Below are 23,084 nucleotides of genomic sequence, written 5' to 3'. Positions count from 1 at the left end.
CCCATTGCTTTAAATTTAGAAGTACTTTTTCTGAAAATGTGTCTCATTGAAGAGTAACATACTGAGCAGATTATTTGAACTTGAACATACTGTTTAAAAATAAGTTTATCCTGTTTCCCAACTTTTTGTATGCTTTGTAGTTTGCTGCTCATCTACCAGCTCACCTCATCTGGATAACTTCCTAATGGGAAATGAATGGTACCAAATAGTATTGTCCATCTCCAGATTAATGCTGATGGAAAAAAATGTTAGTTGAGTTAAAGTTTTTATTATGTGTGCTTATGTTGCTTTTGTAGGGAATCCTTGGAAATAGAGGGCCTCCTGGACCTCCTGGTCTCAAAGGAACTCAGGTATGGAGGAAATAAATATCCAATCAACAATTTTTTTATTTCAGCCTTTCTCCTTTTAATTTTTGTAGAATATTAGCTTTTGCTTAAAGAAAACATTGCTTTTGACAGTGATAGAAAACATTTATGTCAGTGGTCTCCATGGAATGTCTGAAGAATCTAGGCCTAGAATCTCACTCATATGTAGAATTTATACTTACTATTTGTGTCTATTTTTTATTTATAACCCAATAAATTATATCTTAATTAAATTGTGACTTGAACAAAATGTTTGTTAATGAAATAAATGGAATATATGATTCTATAAAGGTCTGTATATGTTGTTCAGATGTGGTAACACACTTTTATTCAAAGATGAAAAATTAGTATATTTAGAAAACATGTCAATAAATGGAATAAAAACATTTATTTTTTATTTTCTTAAAGAGTAATGTATAAAAATTTAGCTTTATAAATGTCTTTCTCTGGCTGGTGTTGCTCAGTGGGTTGGAGCATCGGCCCATGCACTGAAAGGTTGAGGGTTCAATTCCCAGCCAGGGCACATACCCAGGTTGTGGGTTTGATCCCAGGTCGGGGTGTGTATGGAAGGCATCGGGTCGATGTTTCTCTCTCACATTGATGTTTTTCTCTCTCTCTCTACCTCTCCCTTCTCTCTCTAAAATCGATATAAACCATACGCTTGGATGAGGATTTTTTTTAAAATCTTTATTTTTCCTGTGTTCCTCTATTCTCTATCCACCCATGCAGTTTTTATGTTTTATGAAATTATAACTAACTTGACTTCAAGAATATTGGACCTATAAATTAGTCAAGAAGAAATTAGCCCTCCCTTTGGGTAGGACTCTATATACCTTTGTATCTCTGTGGCTTAAGACAGAACTGAGACTCAAAACTATATTTATTGAATGAATGAAATATCAAAATGTGCCAAGTGTAGACATGTTCTGGACCAATAATTTTTTAACATACCCATGTGTGTTGATTCCATCTGTTGAGAACTCAATTGAGTTCCTCTCTGTATCAGAAAGATACTGAGACCAAGAAGGTAAAGATAATCCTTAAATCATGGTTTTAGTAATTCCTAATCCTGATTTTGTGATACTCTGATCACTTTCACTGTTATTCACTCTCAGTTTTCTTTACATCACTTATATCATCTACCAATTAGAGTAGATGTGAGGTTGTCACAGAAAAAATTAAAATACAAGAAAAGTCATAGCATTAATTTTATCGCATCTCAGAATGAGCTTCAGATTTCAAAGTAAATAGAGGGAATAGGATTTACATTTTAAATACTTACTTCAGGCCATGATATGCTCTGATTTTTTTTTAAGGGAGAAGAAGGACCAATTGGACCCTTCGGAGAACTGGGGCCAAGAGTAAGTATCATATAAATTTTCAAAGAGTGCTTCTTTTAAAATGACTGTTCTGTAAATGTTTGCCAGTAGCACCAAATTTTAAGTTATCACAAAGGATAAAATTGAAAACAAACTAGCCATACAACCCCCTCAAATAAAATAGGCCTATAACTGGAATTTTCCAGGGATATTTTAAGTGGTATTATGCCTCTACATATTTAGTTGTTTCTTCAGTGGTCCTGTGGTCTTAATAATTTATGCAAATTATTCATAATTTTTTTTGAAATATAATAGGGAGCTAAATACCTTAGCCATTTTAGTTATATTCTGGGAATTTGTTTTCTAAGTATGTCAGTAAAATTATGGAATGTTAATAAGATGTATTTTATGCCAACTTTTTTTTCAGATAATGTGTGGTAATATATGAATTACTTGTTTTTAAGTTCTGAAAATGAATTCTTTAAGAATTTGGGTATGTGTGACTAAAGTTTACTTGATCATAAAGTAAGGTGTGCACATTTTTAAGAGGCATTTTTAGACTTACATAAAATACATCTCATTCTTTTTTTTTGAGAAATCATAAGATATAGATTCTTAAAACACTTAAGGAGACAGTATTTCTTCCTTTTGCACCTTTACCTCACTAGCACATATACTGCCACTATTCCATTGGGGGGAAAAATATTTTTCTATTTTTTCGCGAGGTGAGTTATATAACAGAAACACTGTTGTTATTTGAGTTCAGTATAATTGATCTTAAAATTTACTTCCTTAGAAAACTGGGGAGCCATGTTCATCTCTCTTCTACTCAGTCTTAATATTTATTATCATTGCTACTATTGGTTGAAGATCGATTAGGACTAGTATTGCTCTAAGTATGTCATCTTTAATCTTAAAAACAACACTGCGAGATATTTTCTGTATTTTTAGATTGAAATAAGGCTTTAATAGTATATTCTTAAGCATAACATGCTGATGATAAACCTAATATGACAGAACTTAAACAGGACCAGAAGTGATGATTCCAAGACATGCTCTGAATTGCTTGATTTCAAGGAGATTATAAAAGTGCTAATATCAGATTCCAGTGAGAGTCATTCCATTATGCAGATATGATGTATAACTATTTCTTAATATATTGCAGTGCCGGAGAGAATAACACATTATTAAAGATCAAAGAAATATTCTCACTAAGGCTTTTTCCAAACAGCGATAAAATATAGTATAATTTTTTGTAAATCATGGACAGATCTAATAATTTGTACTCTTAACTACATTTTTTCTCCTGTATATTTAAGTTCATTAGAAAGCACTTGATATTTAACAATAATAGTATACTTTTTTATTCTTCTACTTTGTGCTTGGTGAGAAACCACTAGAAAATTTAAAGCAAGGCAAAGGCAAAAATTAGAACATTTTGGGTAGAAGTCCTAAGTATAATTTTAATTTGCCAAAGTTTTTGTATGGAAAGTGGAATGAGAACCAGGGGGTTGTTTTGTTTGTTTTCTTTTAAAGAAGAAAAATATGAGAGTATTTATTAATGGGTAGAAATAATAAAATCCAAATCTGTAATGCCTAGTAGATAATAGAAACTTAGTATTCTATTTAGCAATCTCCTCCCAAGAATGCTAAAACCATTCTTGTCATCATTGACCTCCATGTTGCTGAATTCAATGATCATTCTTTAATCTTTATATTACTCAATACTTACAATCTGCAGAATTTGATTAGATCACTCTCTCCTCCTGGAAACACTTTCTTCATTTGCACGATCTTCCTCCTGACTCTCTGGCAGTAAATTTGCATGTTTTTCTAATTTATTCAAATTATAAATTGTGGGGTATCCCAAGGCTTGGTTTGTGGGTTTCTCTTTTCTGTCTACACTCAGATAAACTGGTCCAGTCTTATGGCTTTACATAGCATCAAAATGCTGGTGATTTTCAAAATTATATGTTTAGATCAGAACCTTCTACCCCCTGAAGTCTGGACTTGTATAACTACCACATGATCTCTCCACTTAGATGTCTAACAAGACTGTCAAACTCAAGTGTCCAAAACTGAGCTTCCAGTTTACTCTCCAAACCTGTTCTTGCAACAGTGTTCTCCATTTTATTTAGTCCTTTATTCAGATCATAAATCTTGAGTTCATTCTTAACTTTTCTTTTTCTCACATTTCACGCATGACCTGTCAACAATTTCTAGAAGGTCTACCTTCAGACTACATACAGAACATTACTACTTCTCACAGCCTCCTTCTCTGTTACCGCTCTGATCTGTGCCACTGTCTCATTTGGATTATTGCAGAAGACTTCTCTTTGAACTCTCCACTTCTGCTCTTGCATCAAAATGATCCTCTTAAACTTAGATGATGGGACTTCTCTTTTCAAAGCTTGTCTAAGGCTTCCTGTCTCACTCAGAGTAAAAGCTAAAGTCCTACTGTAAGATCTGGTTTCCCATCCCCCATTCCCTTCTTTGACCTTACTTGTCTCCTCTCTTATTTTGCTCCAGCTGCATTGACTCTTCATGGTTTTTCCAACACACTAGGCACATTCCTGCCTCAGGGGCTTTGCACATGCTCGTTTCCTCTGCTTGGAATGCTCTTCTCTCAGGTATCCATATAACTTACCCCTTTCTTCAAATCTTGACTCAACTGCCACCTTCTCAGTGAGGTCTTCCCTGGCAATTTTATTTTTAAAAATTTAACAAAACTCACACAACAGTTTGTATCTCCCTTCCTTACTTAATTTTGTGTCCTCCACATTTACCACTACCTAACATACTATATATTTTACTTATTATTTTAAAGTATGCATCCTCACTGGAATGAATGTAAGCTCTGTGAAGGCAGGTATGTTTAGTGCACCCCTCAGTCCCCAGCCCCTAGAACTGTGCATGGCATATTCTGTAATAGACATTACAGAATGAATGGGTAATGAGTATGATAAAATAAAATTATCAAATAATTTTGTTTTATCTCATACAACCGTCTGAATTTTATAAATCTTAGGAAACTTTAAAAAATGAGAATGATTAAACATATCTCTTTTTTTTCTGTTCTCTTCTAGGGAAAACCCGGTCAAAAGGGATACATGGGTGAACCAGGACCAGAAGGCTTAAAGGTGAAGAAACTGACTTTATTACCAGTTATAAAATATAATTTTCAAAAAGATAATATATTATTACTTTCATAAAAATATAAAATGAGCCCGGCCGGGCGTGGCTCAGCAGTTGAGCTTCGACCTAGGATCCAGGCGATCCGGGTTCGATTCCCGGTCAGGGCACATGCCCGGGTTGTGGGCTGCAGCCGATCAATGACTCTCTCATCATTGATGTTTCTATCTCTCTCTCCCTCTCCTTCCCTCTCCCTGAAGTCAATAAAGATATATAAAATAAATAAATTAAATAAATAAATAAATAATAAATAAAGTGAACATGTCAAAAGATTTTATTCAACTCATTAATTAATGTGATGTTAAAACTGGTTCTAATAGCATTTGAGAAACTGCATATTATAGACGAGATTGGGCGCGTTCAGGGTGGTATGGCCGTAGACGAGAAACTACGTGTTACAATTACTACATCATTTTTCAGTTCAGACCAGCCACTTACAAATGCTCAGCAGCTACACATTAGTAACTACAGTATTGGTTCAGTGCAATTTAACATTTTACTACACATTGCAAAATAATTATTAATTTTTAGACATCAATTAATGATTTATTCTGTTTCTGTAACTAAAACATACATACCTATCAGATTAACTGTGTGTGGTTGAACTTGATCTTGATCTTGAACCTGAACTTGATCTTCTACCTTTCATTAATCTGTCTATGCCTTTGTTCATGCCATGGCTCATCACCAGTGTAAATATCACCTCTTCTTCAGGGCCCAACTCAAATGTAGTTTCATAATTCATTATTTGAAATCATTAATGTTTGAATTTTCAAAAGGTAATAATGGTCTTTATACTGTATTTTACCTAAAATGCCAATAAGCAATGAGACAACAGACCGTAACTGGACATATTAATATTTCTGCAGTGAAATGTGAGGATGTTCAGATTTATCAGACTAAATCAAGACTGTCATAAAGAGCCTCACTCAGATCAGGTTAAGCATTGCTGCCAAATAAATTCAGGTTAGAACATATCTGTCATCAAATGAGCTGTGAAAGACTTCGAGTTATGAGAGCTTTAGGGCCTGTGAATTGTGGTTATGAACATCATGTTGCTTCTCCAGTGAAGCCAGCTCTAGCTGCACCAGCACACAGGGCGCCTGCTCCTATGATCTCCTTTACTACTTGCCTGTGGCGTGTACTCTGTTCTGCTCGGCCTTGGGAGATACCTTATTTCCTGAAGCAAACAGAGCATTCCAGTGGGCAAGGGCTTTTTTTGTAATCTTTATAATAATCTTTCACAGTGCCAACCATCTTCCTTTTGCAGAGTACACCTCAGTAAATATTTTATTTTTTAAATTTTATTTGTAGAAGTGTTTAAAAATTGATTAACAGTTCTTAATGGATGAATGTAATTTAAGAAAATAGGTTATTACTATTTGAATGAAAATAGAGGAAAGGCCATGGTCCATAAAAAGCTGTCTAGTAAACTATCAACTGAGTTTAGAATAACTGAGATTTCCTTTGCCTTTTTCTAGGTTATGATTAATTAATCACATTAAAAATGAAAACATAAGCAATGCCATGAATAATCTTATTTGAAAAATAGTTATGTTTGCAACTTTATATTGTTTATTAACAGGGAGAAGTAGGAGATCAAGGAAACATTGGAAAGATTGGTGAAACAGTAAGTTTATTTTATGCTCTTACTTTTATATTTTAATCATCTCTAAGCATTTTTAAGAATCATGTTAGTCATGATCAGTGCTTATAAAATTCAGAATATGAAACTGTTACCCACAACAAATTTAAACTCACTTGTGATATTACAAATAAAACCTACTATACAAAAGAGAAATGAGGGAGAACACAAGTTACTAATTTTTTCATCCAAATATAAACTATATTTACGATCTCAGGAACATTCTTGTTTCTAATATTTGTTCTTAAATTTTAGTTCTGATCATATTTCAATCTAAACTTGACTTAACATTTTTCATTAAGAGTTACAAGTTATCAAACCATCAAAATAGTTTAATAGTCTGAAGATACCTTTCTTTAAACCTGAAAGATGGAGCAGACCAAGAGGTAATGAGTTAGAATGCATATTCTAATTTCTTTCCTCAAAAACTTTTTTACTTTTTAAAATTTACATCACTGCAGAAGTAAGAGGCTTTATGTTGTATTTGAATCTGATATATTACAAGTAATTTTATTTTCTACAATGTGTAAAGCCAGCTAAAATATTCTCTAACAAATGAAACTATGTAACATATATAAAGTATTATGTTAAATTAATGCAATTTTGAATTTATTTACATAGTGGGCTGGGTTGTCACAAAGCAGATGATACCATTTACTAGGTTAAATGAGCAAATTCAATTCCCTATAACCTATCTTATGACTTAAATAAAAAGAAATTTTTAAAAAATGTTTTGTAAGATTCAGCAATTAAATAATCATATTTTCTTGTTTTGTAGTAAAACAGCAATACATTTCTGATACTCTTAGTTATTATCATTAATTATTAATAAAATATGGAGAAGATGCATTTACTCTTAGAAGATCATCATACCAATTATTTCTGAATAACTGAAGGTGAACTTTTTCTTGTTTTTGCTGAGAAGGGAAATTTAAATGGAGTATTCAGATCAATTAGAGTATTCCAGGTTTCTCATCAAATATGATTGTAACTCACATTTCTCTAAGGCCACTCAAAAAAATTAAATTCTGCCGTTTCTGAGTGATGGATTGCTTAAGAAATACATATAAACTAGAATGAATAGCTAAAGTTAAAATACCAGTGAAGAGCATCTTTTCTTAAAATAACAACTATCAAATGTCTAAGTGTTATTTACTTAATAGTGTTGCTCTAGTTGCACACAGTATAAGAAGAGCCCATTGCCAGTGCTGTCCAAAGAGGAACTAGACTGTCCAGGCAGGCAGTGGATTTATGTTATTGGAGGGAAATTAACATTTATTGATCATTTGCTATATGCCAGGCATAATGCCAAGTGATGTTTCATATTGTGACATTTCACTTAATTCTCAATCAATTTGAAAATACACATTTTGTTATTCCAGTTTTTGAAATGAGGAAACTGAAGCACACTAAGTAACTTGTTCAAGGTTACATAGCTAATAAATTGCAGAACTGAGATATAAACCCAGAGCTCCAAACTCCAAATCCAAAGCATTATACCATGCTGGGGATTCTCCCCTAGCTTTATTGAGGTATATTTAACAAATTAAATTGTAAGATATTTAAAGTGTAGGTGATGATTTGATACATGTATACATTGTGAAATGACACCCCCTCAAGTCAATTTACATAACTGGGGATATTTTAATGTTAGTTGAACAACCACTTGGCCTAGATGTTGTAGAGAGGTTTTAAGCATCAGATAAAATATCAAACAAAAGGACCTTTCCAAGTTTGAAAATCTGTCTTTCTCAGTAAAGATGGGAGATAAAGGCTTTTTAAAAACTTTAGTGGCTATATTGAGTTAATTAAAGTATATAAAATGCCTAAAGAATATTTTTGGCTTTGGTTAAGTATCAGCTTTTATTTTATCTTATTAATTTCATAATCTTAGAAATATAGTTCATTTAATCAAGAATTCTCTTAAAACAAAACTCTCTAGAGCTATTGGAAGATATGGTTGCATTTCATAGCATTAATCTTATAATTTTGGGATATATGAGTTTAATCACATAGCTAGATTTAACTTTTCTCAATATTTCTGTACAAGCATTTAATTGCCTTTAACTGGATCCTCCAGTTTTATTTGTTTCTTTCTAGATTTATACAAATTAGAAGGCAGTTTGTGATAGAGTATGCCACGTACAGCAGTCCCATTGATATTTCATGTCTGTATACCCCTTAAATTCATTTACTCTAGGCAAAGAATTAACTTCTATAAATATGCTCTAAGTAAATCCCTGATTTCAAAAGATGCCCCCTTATCGCCTTCATTCTAGCATTCTTTTATTTTTTTACAAATAAACTGTAGTTATCCCACCTTAATTTCTAGTCCTTTCTGTAACTTTCTAAGCAGAAAGTATATGAAAAGCTGTAAGAGAAAATAATGTACTTTTTCAGTATTGGTAAAGAGAACAGAATTTGGATTAGTAGATAGACGTTAAAAGAACAGCTTTTTTTGTAGACAAGAATATTTTAATAGAATTTCTAACACTCAGACTCTTCCATAGAGTGATTCAGCATCTCATTATTAAAAGGTTTGGATGACTTTCTTCAATCATTTATTCAGCAGATATTTATATTTATATTCAGGCACATTTAGTGAACATATGGTCCCTGCCTTCCTGAAACTTATGTGGTCTGTTAGAGGTTTGACAGACATTAAATAGTCACATAAAGAAATATATAAATGTAAACTTTGATACATTTTATAGAAGGAAAATTTAAGGATCTGTGACAAGGGTGCCAAACATGGGTCAGGAGATGAGGAAAGACTCTTTTGAGGAAATGACATAACAAGTTGCGGCCATAAAGGATGGTATATGTTAGCGAGGGAAGACGGGGGAGAAGGAGCATTCCTGCAATGTGCAATATAACACGCTTCCCACCTTTGCCACTTAGCCTTTTTTAGAAACACTACTTAATTTCCCTAAATATTTGCTTTCTCAACAGTAAAAGATAAAAATAAAAACTACCTTATAGAGTTTCTTGCTGGGATTGAACGTGGTAATCCACTTAAAGCACTTAGCTTAGAGCCCGTCACATAACAAAGCCTTTAAGACTGTTAGCTGTAATGGTGGTTGTGGTTTTTGTGATATGTGACAGGCCTACGTGGAAAATCATTTAGCTGTTTTGAGGAACTTTTAAAAGAGCCAGTGTGGATAGATGTTGGTGAGCCAAGGGAAAAGCAATGTGATGTTACATTACTGAAGGGGGCAGGAGCCAAATCATTGAGCTCCATGTTTATTACTTTGGACTTGATCCTAAAGTAGGTGGAAAATCACTGAAGTATTCTAAGTAAGCCAATGCCATGACTTAATTTGTGTTTTAAGATCACTCTGGTTACAATGGATTGGGAAGTTGGTCCGTGGTTGTGAGGAGCAGATGCAGATGAGGGTAACCAGTTAGGATGCTACTGCAGAGACACAAGAGACAAAGTCTACATGAGAGACAAAGATGATTTGGGCCAGGGTGATGGCAGTGAACATAAGAGAAGTGGATATATCTGAGGTGATAATTTTGAACATAGGCTCCAAAAATGGAAGGATTCTAGTAAGTTTCCAGCATTTAATAGGTCCTTTGATAGCTAAACTATTTATGATTTATCAGGAATATTATGGAAGCATAAGGAATTGGTATATATGATTCTAAGGATAATTCCAATTCTAAGAATCTATGACTCTTTTCTGAGAATTTTAATGTTTCTAGTCTTCCTCTCGCCTGCTGATTTGGCTTCTTTTCTCTGGCTGTCCTCCAGTTTTATTATGTCTTTCTGAAGTTGGAGCAAACAGAACTAGACTAAATATTTTAGAGTCTACGGCTCCACAGCCTTCTCCATAAGTGGGATAACTTCTATTGTGTTTTCTTTATTGTTATACTCAAAACCAGGCAAGCTTTTTCCTACAACAGTCAACTAGGATGTCTTTGGGAAATGATCAGCAATCACTCTCCAGATCTTTTTCTGGTCTGTTATTTTAAATATAAAATTTGGAATTTTTTTTTCATAAAGTGACCTTGATCACATTAAGTTTCAGTTGCCACTTTTCTGCCCACTTGAAAAGATTCTTATGATTGTCTTATAGTCTGGCCACATTGATTCATCTCTTAAAAAATAAACCAGTTATTTGCTTTCACTTCATTGATTCCTTAATTTATCAATTTGGAAAGATTTCATAAGCAATCTACTGTGTCCTCTCTGTTTTTCTGCCTGCCCTCTGGTGTGCTATGGTTTAGTAAATGACTGATGAACAGAAAGGAAGATGAAGAGGAAAGGCCATGGATTATCCTCAAAATCAGGTACTCCACTTCTCATGACAAAACCTTTAATTATAGAGCTTCTGATGGCTGATTCTAAGCTGGATTATAACCAGTTCATTCAAGACCAAGTAGAGGTGGAGTCAGAAGAGGAAATTAAAAAATATATATTTATTGGTGACCTATTATCTTTTAAAACCTTGAAATAGCCCTTGTAAGATAAGTCTTATTGCATTTACTACCATTCTATAAGTAAAAAGCTGAAATTTATTGAATTTATGTGATGTGTTCACATTCATACAGCTAGTGGCAGTATATCTGGGTTTCAGATTTGAATTTTCTACTTTTGGTTCCATGGTTCATTTCTCTGTGACAAAGGGCAAAGTAAAATTTTACTCTATAATCTCTTAGGCCAAGCTGACAGTTAAATTTTAAAATATTGTTGAGTATTATTAGTTTATGAGAAGAAGTGAAACAAAATTTAATTTATTTATAATGGAATCAGGAACAACTTTGAAGTGTCTGGGAGAAAGTATTTTAGAAGTGCTCAGATGTCATCTACCCCCTCCTGTTTTCAAGCTGCACATACTTGTAGCCCAGCTTCAAGGCTGTTGTAGATCTCCTCCACAGCAGGGAGTGGTGGCAGGGAGTGGTTATCTCAGAGAATGGAAAGTTACACTAAATGTATAATCGTGATACATTCTATCAGGAGGCTATTTACCTGAATATGATAAAAACAGCTACCATTTATTGAAAATATGTGATATGCCAGATATTTTACATACATTGTATCATTTAATGCCAACAAAGACCCTGGGAAATAAAAATTATTTCTTTTTTATAAAACAGCATATACTTGGACTTGCTTTCTTTTTTTTTCTTTTTTTTAATCCATTAAGCTACCCTGTGTCTTTTGATTGGAGAATTTAGTCTATTTGCATTTAAAGTAATTAATGTGGACTTACTATTGCCATTTTGTTGATTGTTTTGAAATTCCTTTGTTCCTTTCTTTCTCTCTTGCTCTCTTCTTTTGTGATTTGATGATTTTCTGTGGTGGTATGCTTTGATTCCTTTCTCTTTTTCTTTTGTGTATCTACTATAGGCTTTTGCTTTGTGGTTATCATGAGGGTTACATAAAACATTTTATATTATAACAGTATATTTTAATCTGATAGTAACAACTTTGAACATGTATATACTAAAGCTCCCTCCCCCACAAAAGATTTGTTTTTGCTGTCATACTTTGTGTCTTTCTAATTGTGTATCCATGAAAAAATTTGTAGTCATAGTTATTTTTAATACTCTTGTCTTTTAACCTTTATACTAGAATTGTAAGTTATTTACTCATCACCATTAGAGTATTCTGAATTTAACTGTTTATTTACCTTTACCAGTGAGATTTATACTTTCATATTTAGCATCCTTTCATTTCAGCTTGAAGAGTCCCTTTAATATTTCTGGTAAGTCGGGTCTAGTGGTGAAGAACTCCTTCAACTTTGTCTGGAAAACTCTTCAATTTCCGGACAACTTTGCCAGGTAGAGTATTCTTGGTTGGCAGTTTTTTCTTTCTGCACTGCAAATATATTATCCCACTCCATTTTGGCCTGCCAAGTTTCTACTGAAAAACTTGTTTATAGTCTTATGGGGGTTCCCTTGTATGTAGCAAGTGGATTTTCTCATTACTTTTAAGATTCTCTCCTTTTCTTTAACTTTTGACAATTTAATTATAATGTGTCTCAGTGTGGGTATTTTTGGGTTAATCTTTTTTGGATCATTTTGGGCTTCCTGGATCTGGATGTCTGTTTCTTTCTCCTATTAGGGGAGTTTTCAGACATTATTTTTTAAATATAAGCTTTCTGTCTCTCTCTCCCCTCCTTCTGGGTCTTTGTTGAAATTCTCACTGTTCATTCATTATCTCCTGATCTCATTGAGTAAGTTTATGATAATGTTCATTCATTATCTCCTGATCTCATTGAGTAAGTTTATGACTGTTATTTTCAACTCTCTATCAATTAAATCACTTACCTTCTTTTCATTAAGATTTGTTTCTGGAGATTTGTTTTTCTTTTATTTGGACATATTCATCTAATTCTTCACTTTCTTGGCTCTCTTTGTAGTTTCTATGCATTAGATAAAATAGCCACCTCTCTTGGTGTTGACAGAGTGATCTCTGGCAGGAGATGAATTGCACCTGACCTGAGCATCTAGATGTCTTTCAAATTTATGAGTGTTCAGGCCTCTTTGTTCTTAGTGGATCACAGTAGTTGAGGGTATTCCAAGACATACCAATGTCCTAAAAGGGAGGATCATAGTGCCAACATGCAGTCTGATTAGTAGCTAAACCCTTAGGTTGCAGCTGAGAAAGTATGTATGAAGTTAAGCCCCTTCTAGGGAAAGATTGGGAGATGTAAGTTTTTGCCTGCTCTCTCTGTACTGATCTGGGTGAATAACCACAGGAGAATGCTCTGGCACCCACTAAGGACTGTTTATTTGTTTGCTCTAGTCATGTGTGACTCGTGAATACAACCTTTATTGGCTATCAAAGCCAGAAGATCTAGGGACCCATCATCTAGGTGGCAGCTGCAAAAGCTGGGCTGCCAGAAGTATGTACAAGCTCCTCCCAGGGAGATTCTGGCAACTTGGTTTTATATTGGAGCTGACTAGAAGGAGAAGGTGCAAGAGGAATTTGTTGGCTTTTCTGGTCTCTGGGGAGGATCACAGCCAGCCACTAGATGCCTGCTAAATTAAATGCCTGTCCCTAAGGCAGCAGCTTTTAAAGCATGCATGCAGGTAAACCTCTTTCAGGAAAATATTGGGAGGCAGGCAATTTTGCCTGCTTCCTCTACACTGGGAGGATAGCTGTGGTGAGTGCTCATGCACCCATTAAGGATTTCTTCTTTGTTTGCTATAGTCTTATGGTTCTTGTGAACAGAAGCCCTGCTGGCTTTCAGAGCTAGGTGTTTTGGGTGGCCATCCCTCCAGTGGGGAGTCTTAAAAGTTAAGGGGCTAGAAGTGGAGTCTAAACCCTTCGCTCCACAGGGAGACACTGGGAGCTGGAAATTCTCTCTATTGTATTGTGCTCTGATAGGGGTGGAGTGATGATGAGAGTGTATCTCAGCCTTTCCTACCTGTCTTGATGAGGGTGTTTTCTCATTTGCCCGATGTGTAGGAATCACTTAGCTGATTTCTGGATCTCTTTCAGAGGTAATTGCTCCATGTGTAGCTGTACGTTTGGTGTGTCTGTGGGAAGATGTATATTTAGGAGCTTTCTATGTCACCACCTTGGTCAACTCTCTATTACTCTCAGCAAGGTTTTTTTATGACTGAGTAGTATTTCATTGTATACATATATACCACATTTCCGTTATTTGGTCATCCATCAATGGACACTTAGGTTATTTCCATATCTTAGCTATTGTAAATAATGCTGCAGTGAACAAAGGGATGCATATATCTTTCTGAGTTAGTATTTTTTTTCTTTGGATAAATACCCAGAAGTGGAATTGCTGGATCATATGGTAGTTTTATTTTTGATCTTTTGAGGAACCTCCATACTGTTTTCCACAGTGACTGCACCAATTTACATTCCTACCAATAGTGCATGAGGGCTTCCTTTTCTCCACATCCTGCTAACACTTTTTATTTCCTTTATTCTTCATAAGAGCCATTCTAATAGGTGTGAAGTGAAATTCCATTCTGGATTTGATTTGCATTACCCTGATGATTTGTGATTTTGAGCATCTTTTCATGTGCCTGTTTTCCATCTGTATGCCTTCTTTGGGAAAATGTCTATTCAGGTCCTCTACCCCTTTTTAAAAATAAAATTGTTTTTTCCTATTCAGTTGTATGAGTTCTTTATATATTTTGGATATTAACTCCTTATCACATGTATGATTTGCAAATATTTCCTCCCATTCAGTAGGCTTTCTTTTCATTTTGTTGTTGATTCCCTTTACTGTGCAGAAGCTTTTTAGTTTGATAAAGTCCTACTTGTATATTTTTGCTTTTGTTGCCTCTGCTTTTGGAGTAATGTCCAAAAAATCATCACCCGTACCAATCTGGAGTAATGAATATCTTAACAATACAAAAAGTGAAGAGGGAACAAAAGAAGTAAACTATTTCAAAAACATCAGCTTACTAAGAAATACAGTGGACTGGAAGAAACATAGTGGAATAAATTCTTACAGCATACTTTTTAAATTACATGCTTATGGATTTCATTGTATCAGAAATATCTCAGACAGCCATAGCATGCATTCCTGCCAAATTCCATGAAAATTCTGTGATGGAGAAAAATGTCAGGATAGGAGTTTTTATGTACACCTGACAGAAATGAAATAGTCCTAAATAATTTTTTTTAAAAAAATTATGAAATAATTTACAAATAGCTATTAGTCTGGATTAGAGCATTTATGTTTCAGGAAGCAGCATAGCTTAATGCCTTTTTAATGAGATACCAATCTGATACACCAATTGAAGTTCGATCAGTTACATTGATTTTTTTTAAAAAGTCAACTCTCTAAGGCAATGATTGTGTCCCAGAGCAGAATTATCAGAGGTTCTTTATTGTTAAAGTATCAGTACTTTTTTTTTCTCATTGGTGTTAATAAACATACTAATTATATGTCCCGCATGAAAACCTGTTAGACAGTTATTTATTTTATTTTCATTATTTCTAGCTAACATAACTTAGATAAAACTGAGACTATATAAGTTCTGAACAGGAAGATTTTGCTGATTTAGATTTCCCTTTTCTGTGCCATCTATACTAACCTGCATTTCTTCTACTGTATCATAAACAGGAGATTTCATTTGGTTTCCTAATTACTAGCACGTGCTGACATACGACAGCAATTCAGTAAACAAGTTTTGGACAGAAATTCTTGACAACCTGGTGGCAACTCGAGTCAGTTCTGTTCCACATGTGTTTACCGAGACTACTGTGTGCTCCTCTAGTTATGGTAGGCAAACCTAAAACACTTCAGTGTCATGTAGTAGTAGTAAGGACAAGAATGTTAAGGAATTAATCCAATCACCAAGGTTTTTCCTTACCTACAAGGAAATGGGGCTGATAATTATTGAAGCATCTGATGATGCCATGTGCTATTTTACATTTAATATCTCATTTAATCCTAAGATGTTGGAGTCCAAGATTATCCCCTTTGTCCTGTGGGAAGAACATGAAATACACACTCACTGAACTCCTTTCTATAATCACTGTTTCACCATATTGGCTAGTTAGTATGCATATAAGTCAGAGAGAAATAGGAATTTCTACTGAATAGTAGTTTTGTTTCAGTTTGAATATTGAAAAGTAAATAGAAACTACCATATAAAAATATGGTTCTTTTAATTAAATAATTATTACGTATGAAGGAGAAGGAATGAATGTGATATTTGAGAAAAGAGCATAAGTTTTGAGATAATATAGATTTGAATTCTAATCCTGGATTTCTTCATCCTCATTTGTAAAACTTAGGGTGAAAATACATTTTAACGTGTTTATTGTCTGGATTAGAAAGTAAGAACTGCCTGAGATGAAGCCTGCACACAGGTGGTGCTTAATAAATGGTGATGGTTTTATTTGTTGTTGCTGCTGCTGCTGCATAGAGAGAAGGGTAACAAGGCAGTTCTATTTCTATGTTTTTAAGTTTCACATGGAGAGGATATTAACTCAGGTTCTCTAAGATACTGTGTCAGAAGATCCCCAAGTTCACCCAGCTTTGATGACTTCTTAGAAGGACTCACAGAAATCAGCATATAGTCACACTCATGACTAAGGTTTATTACAGTGAAAGGATACAAAACAAAGGCAGCAAAGGAAAAAAGCACATGGCCTGATGTCTGGAAGAAACTAGCCTCTTCACAGTGAAATCACACAGCACTCACTTAATGCTACCAGCCATGAGTTGGGACTTGAGGTGTGAAAAATCGTCTACCAGAAAAGCTCTTTAGAGACTCAGTGCCCATGGTTTTCACTGGGAGCTGGTCATATCAGCAGCCTCTGCCTAGTGCATACCAAAACTCCCATCTCCCAGAACTAAAGCAGCTGTGCAGCATAAACCATATCGTTTGCACAGTTTAGGCACTCTGCTAAGAAGCACTCCTGTAAGTTCCAGAAATGGGAATCTTTCCAAAATCCAAGTTCTCAGATACCAGCAAAGAGCCATTGTAAGGACATCGATCCCTGGCCTGCTTTGTTAACTCCTTTCTGAACAGACATGCAGATGCAATGCTCACAAGAGACAGTATTTGAGGAACATATAATATCTTCCAAGTAACCAATAATTTGCCAAACACACAAGTCATGAGAAACTATATTAATAGCCCTCTAGGGAATATTTCCAAGACTTAAAAGTGTAGATAGTCACTTAAACTGTCTTTAGGAAATCTGAAAGTGGGTGCATTCATCTCACTCTTAAAATTCAGAACCACACCAAGTTGGAAGTGCTCTCTGCCCTCCCTCTCTTCAAGGTCCAGCTTAATAATTACCTCATAATTATACCAACCTACATGGCATCTGTGGCAGTGGTTAGTAGGTCAGTTTTGAGGTTCCAGTCATTAAAGGATCAGAACACTGATAGTTTTTTCTTTTTTTTCTCTTTGTATTTCAGGACTCCAATATAAGAGAAGGGTCATATAAAACCACACTCAAGGTTTTTGCTTTAAAATTCCCATTGGGCTTGCATTCTGAATGATAACAAGGACTAAGCCTATTTGGTACCCCAGGTAGCTGAGAAATAGCTGAGTTGCAGTCTTGGCCTCTTATTGGACAAATAAATGCCTTCTGGAATTCAGCATACTTTGGTAGAACTCTCCCATTATTGTTCACTTCCTAAGTAAGACGTCAGGATATCTATATTATTATAAATTGAGAATTTATAAATTGTCCTTGGCCATGTTGACATGTAACCTAGTTAGCTTTTTCACATTGTCAAGGACCCCAAAGATCTGCTGATGACCTGGTATGAGACCTTCATGCTGCTGAATAAAGAGAATCTGTGTATATTACACAGGCTGCCAGAGTTCCTCATGCCCTGAGTTAAATAACCAGGAAGACTATGTGAGCAGCATGCTAGACCCACATGGGGGTGTGGGACCAGCCCATTCCATGTCCCTACCCTCCTACCAGTCTTGTTGTGGCCTCTTTCTATCCTCAGTTGTAGGACTTCTGTTTAGCTAGATTTCAGGGAGTCCGTGAATGATGGTAGTTCCGTAGTTTAGTTGTAACTTTGATGTGGTTGTGGGAAGATGTGAGTACCATGTTTACCTACTCTGCCATCTTGACCAGAAGCCCCAAAAGATTTTAAATATCTGAGTGCTTTACATCTTCCTTATGGTTAAATTACAGAATTTTAGAACTGGAAAGTATACGAGGGATTATCTTGTCCATTCTTCTTGCTTTTTAGAATTGGAAAGATGAGACCCAAACTGGTTTAATGACATGCTTCGGAACTGAAGATCTATACTAGAGCTCATGTCTATAGACTAGTAATCCACCAATGCCATGCTGTCATTTTCCTCATTTATAGGTGCAGAGATTTTGGTGGAAAAGGGGGCTTGATGCAAGACATTAGACAGTAGATTTTCTGACTCTAATTTTGTCTTTAGATGGAGTCCTCAAAAACTCAAACTATGAGATCTACATGAAAGAAATACAGAACTAATTTAGTACTTCATATGTGAAAAGAAGGTGTTGTGATTATAAGCATATATTCTCTTCTGTGAATGATCCTGTTAGTTATTAGACTCTTGGGAAGAGCTTGACATTCAAATGTTTTGCAACACAAGTGCCATACAAGGAGAACTCCTCTTATTTCTCATCCAACTTACTTTAAAAAAAAATAACCTCAGAAGTTCAACCAAGATAGGTGATAGCCCTGTACCAATATGCACTTCATTGCCTTTGATTTATTGCCAAGAGATTCTTTCAAAAGAACAGAGTATGTGAACAACACAGCCAGGCAATTTAGTGCAGGGAGAAGAGCACCAGTCGCCTTGCTGTTCTCAAGCTTCCCATAACATAAGCATGAGTAAAAGCATCTGTTGAATAGACATTCCGGGCATATTCTTTTAATCACTGCCAGACCTTCCTGAGGCAAAACTTTATTCTGAACTCTTATTTTATGACTACGTGGATGGTCCCAGGGAATGAGTCAAGTAGTTGTTAGGGACAAAAATCCCTGTTTGGATACCATTCAGTTACATCTTTTAGGAACTTATGTATCCAAGCATCAAGTCTGAAGTAGATGAACTGTGACCCCAGAATAAACTGTTTTCCAATCTGGAAGCTCTAAAATAATGAAGTGCTTGCCTATATTCTAAATTTAACTGACTACATAAAATATTCCATATTGTTTATTAATGCCTGGTGTGTATTATATTCTCAAATAATGTTTGTGGACTAAATGAATGAATGAATTTATTTTATGGTACTTCTGTAGTTTTTAAAAAAGTGTTAATGATAAGTTTACTATATAATTGTCTTTTCTTTAGTGAGTCACCAATGTTTATAGATAGGTTATCTTTAATTTTCAGAAGCTATGAATTAATAAGGCTAGTTATGCATAGTTTTATTTTCAAAGTCTCAGTAGATAGTACAGGTGAGGAATTATCATTTTTATTTACTTATCCTTCCTGCCTCGTTCCAGAAACAATTAACAGAGCTATCTGTATCCTATTTTCAATAATTGTGATTTAGCATAATCTCTGTGCTTCATTGTTTCCTCATTTGGTTTATTTTAATTTCTTAGCACTAGTTGTTGGTATAGTAAAATTTTCTACATGTAATATAAGCTCACCTCACTTAACCAAAGAGAAGTGGGCTTAAAGAATATTTTTTAAAGTAAGTGAGATATTCTGGAAAACAAATTATAATAAGCAATAATTTTTTTGGCCCAAGTGTCTTGAGTCTTCGGTGAGCTCCAAAAACTTCCATCCCCAGCCTATCGAGAAAATATTTATAACTCAAAACAAAGGGAAAGAGATGACTATCTCACTCCAGATACTATCTCATAGTCTCCCTCAGGTTGGATTTGGGATACATCCCAAAAGCTATTTTCTTGTACTTTGGACCTGGAAGCCAATCCCCAGAAACCACATTTATGCAAGGAACAAATTCTTCGCTTTTAGAAAACAGGATAAAACATTCTGTTTATCCTAAGAATGATAACACTCATTACCCGGCTATTAAAAGTGAGTTTAGGGTGTGTACCTTAGTAACCACACTACTAAGTATGATAGTTATATCTTGTGTTCATCAAACATAAGAGAACATTGACTACAGGTAGAAATTCCCCATGTTTTCCCAGAACCTCAGGCTTTGGTTAAAAAGGGAATCTGCCCTCGTTTATTAGTTCAGACATGCTCTACCTTAGTGATTTCCAATCTTTTCAACAATGAAGATCGTTTTTACAGACCAGCAAGTAGTAGTTGTGCTTGCTGTAGTTGTATTTAGAATACTCTCAACACCTATATATGGCTCACTAACACTTTGCAGTAATTCTAGGGCCCTCACTGGTTAGAGCCCACGGTTAGGGAAGAACTGCAGCACAGGTAAGGTGTTCCAGAAGAGACTGCTGGGTGGCATTTTGCTAGAGGGTATTGTAAGAAGCAGTGATTGTGAAATAAGGAAGAGGAAGCAGAATTGGGAGACTTCAAGCTGACACAGGCCAGCTAAGTCTCAACCATCCCTATGGGAAGCTCTTAATCCTTTATACCCAGTGTGCTGGACTGAATGGTGGGGCTTTTATACTCTAATTCAAGTAGTCATTGTGTATGGCCCACCCTGAGAAGAGTATGCCTTTGATCAAGAAGGCCCTCTGAAACAGACAAACTTTGAAGGTGGTTGGGCAAGACTTCCTTCTTTGAAGGAGTACGGTATCTGGATGGCCCATCGTGGTGTTCACCACACTTTCTTTACCCCTTGCGTCATTTGGACCCACTTCTCCATAACCTTTCAGGGTGATGCTCCTCTAAGGTTCTGGTGGATTTGCTTCTGGAGGAAAACTTAGGAGTTAGTGGTACAAATTATAGCACCTAACTCTGCAGTTGGTTTTAGGAACACAAATGATATCAATCTTCCCCTTCTTTCTGATGATCGGGGTGAATTAACTGTGCCAAAATGGTGACTCTTTTCCTTTCCTGCTGGCTCCTGGATACATGGAACTTGAAGTAAGCTCAGGGGGCAGCCATAGAACTCTTACTGTGTCAACCTGGTAAAAATGTGTCCTCTTTGGGGACCAGGACCTACATTCTAAAGAGCTCACAGAGACATTAGGAGTGATGGTAGGTAGGATTAATTCTGCTTCTACCTCTTGGTACCAAAACCAATGAATAGCTCCTGTTGGAGACACAGTACCACATAAATGTCTTTGATTCAATACATCTACTTTCCTATAGGATGGTGTTCTATCCTCACTTTCACCCCCTCGCTGGCTGTTTAACTCCACCATTCCAATGCTCTGTCAGGCTGGAAGCTTCTTGTTGTCATGTGATCTATTAGATCCCATGGACATAGGCCCTTGTCCACACCTTATTTGCTATAAAATGGGTTTTGTGGTCTGACACAATGTTTTTAAGGTCCTGTATGGTAGATTAAACACTTTGTAAGCCCTCACATACTGCTTCTAATTGAGGCCTGGGTGCAGTAAAATAACCCATTCCCACAGTGTATGTCATGTCTGCTAGAATCAACCTTTGGCCCTTCCAGAGTGAACTTGCCCACAGTGGCTGTCTGGTGTTCTGAAGAATATCATCATGTCACGGGCTCAATGTTGTTCTCTCTTGCTGGCAGTTTGCCTATTCAGTGGCATCAGTAGTTAATTTAGCCTTGATAAATGGGAACCCACGAATACCTCCCATTTTTCCCACCATGTTCCTTCCATTCCTGCGTGGTGAAGGCTGAGGCACCATGAGCTGGAATAGTTTACTCCAAGTCACACAGTCAAAGGGACACATTCTTAGTTTACAGATTATATTTTAAACAGGAATGAAGTGATCGGATGGTTAGTTATTCAAAAGTCATGATGTTTTACAAATCAACAGAAATGGTTCATTCGTTCTTGACAAGTCATAAAATTCTGTTTAAATGGAAAGGCCTAACGAAAATTGACAGTATTCTCCTTTTGACAGTACACTTTCTTTCTGTGTATATTTAACTGCATAGGTTTTCTTTTTTTCATCCTGCTCTCTAAATACAGGGTGTCCCCAAAAAATGTATACACACTTTAACAGCTTATAGCTCAGTTTTGAAAATGAAATGTATTTTCATAAACACTGCCTTTGTGGTTACTCAAAGTGTGTGTGTGCATTTTGGGAGGACGCCCTATGTTACTGTTCCTGTGCTTTTCCTCAGCTTACGTACTCTCGGTGAATCATCTAATCTCTGGGCCTTTACCACCTATTTGCTGAGGATGCATAAATCTCTCTCCTTAGCTCTAGGCCTGCATACTCAATCGTGTAGCAAATAATTCCTACCAGGATGTTTCATAGGTATCTAACATATCTAAACGGAATTCCTCTTTCTTACTTGAATAAGATTACATACATTTTCTTTCCACTTTTCTACATCTTCCCTTAACTACCTGGACCGAACATAGTCGGTATCATCATATTCTTGGACAAGAGTGTGAAGGTGCAGGAACTTGAGGCAGAGAAATAAATAATAGATATGGGTCAAATTTTCCCATATAGTGCTTGAATTGTCATTTTTCTCATGTCTGTCTGATCTGTTTCTCCTACCCTCAAAACTTTGCACTCGATTGAACTATATAAAATTACTATTTTAAGGTGAAAATGGCCAAATATCAGCAATTTTGTATAGTACAAGCTAACACTACCTTTATTATGGTAAGATTACTTCTAAAATCCATTTATTTATTTATTTTTATTTTTTATTTTTTTAAAAATATATCTTTATTGATTTCAGAGAGAGGAAAGGAGAGGGAGAGAGAGAGATAGAAACATCAATGATGAAAGAGTCATTGATCAGCTGCAGCCCGCTACCCGGGCATGTGCCCTGACTGGGAATCGAACCCCGATCGCCTGGATCCTAGGTCGACGCTCAACCGCAGAGCCATGCCCGGCCGGGCTAAAATCCATTTATTTTTAAACAGAGAGTAAACACTATAATACTAATGCAAATGTTGAAGTTAATATGTTCCTAAGAGGAAACATGTAAGTTGTAGAGAATTAGCCTTGTATATTGTGTTTCCAAGTGAAATTGAAGAGCTTTGGGGTCTGAGATTCTTTATCCTGTGAATGCAGTTGTTTGCACATTGAAAAGAAAATTTGAAACTGTAAAGAAAA

General features: G+C 35.5%; 1 protein-coding gene across 1 annotated transcript in view; it reads left to right on the top strand.

The window, feature by feature from the left end:
• COL24A1 (collagen type XXIV alpha 1 chain) overlaps positions 1-23,084 on the top strand; it is a 250,825-nt gene that overhangs the window by 116,158 nt on the left and 111,583 nt on the right. The window contains exons 22-25 of the mRNA XM_081145974.1: positions 297-350; positions 1,682-1,726; positions 4,771-4,824; positions 6,462-6,506. Of these exons, the coding sequence (XP_081002100.1) occupies positions 297-350; positions 1,682-1,726; positions 4,771-4,824; positions 6,462-6,506 (198 nt within the window). The remainder of the gene's footprint in view (positions 1-296; positions 351-1,681; positions 1,727-4,770; positions 4,825-6,461; positions 6,507-23,084) is intronic.

This window comes from Miniopterus schreibersii (assembly GCF_964146895.1).
Source record: "Miniopterus schreibersii genome assembly, chromosome: 8".
Classification (NCBI taxonomy): domain Eukaryota; kingdom Metazoa; phylum Chordata; class Mammalia; order Chiroptera; family Miniopteridae; genus Miniopterus; species Miniopterus schreibersii.
This window is presented reverse-complemented; position numbering and strand designations above follow the sequence as displayed.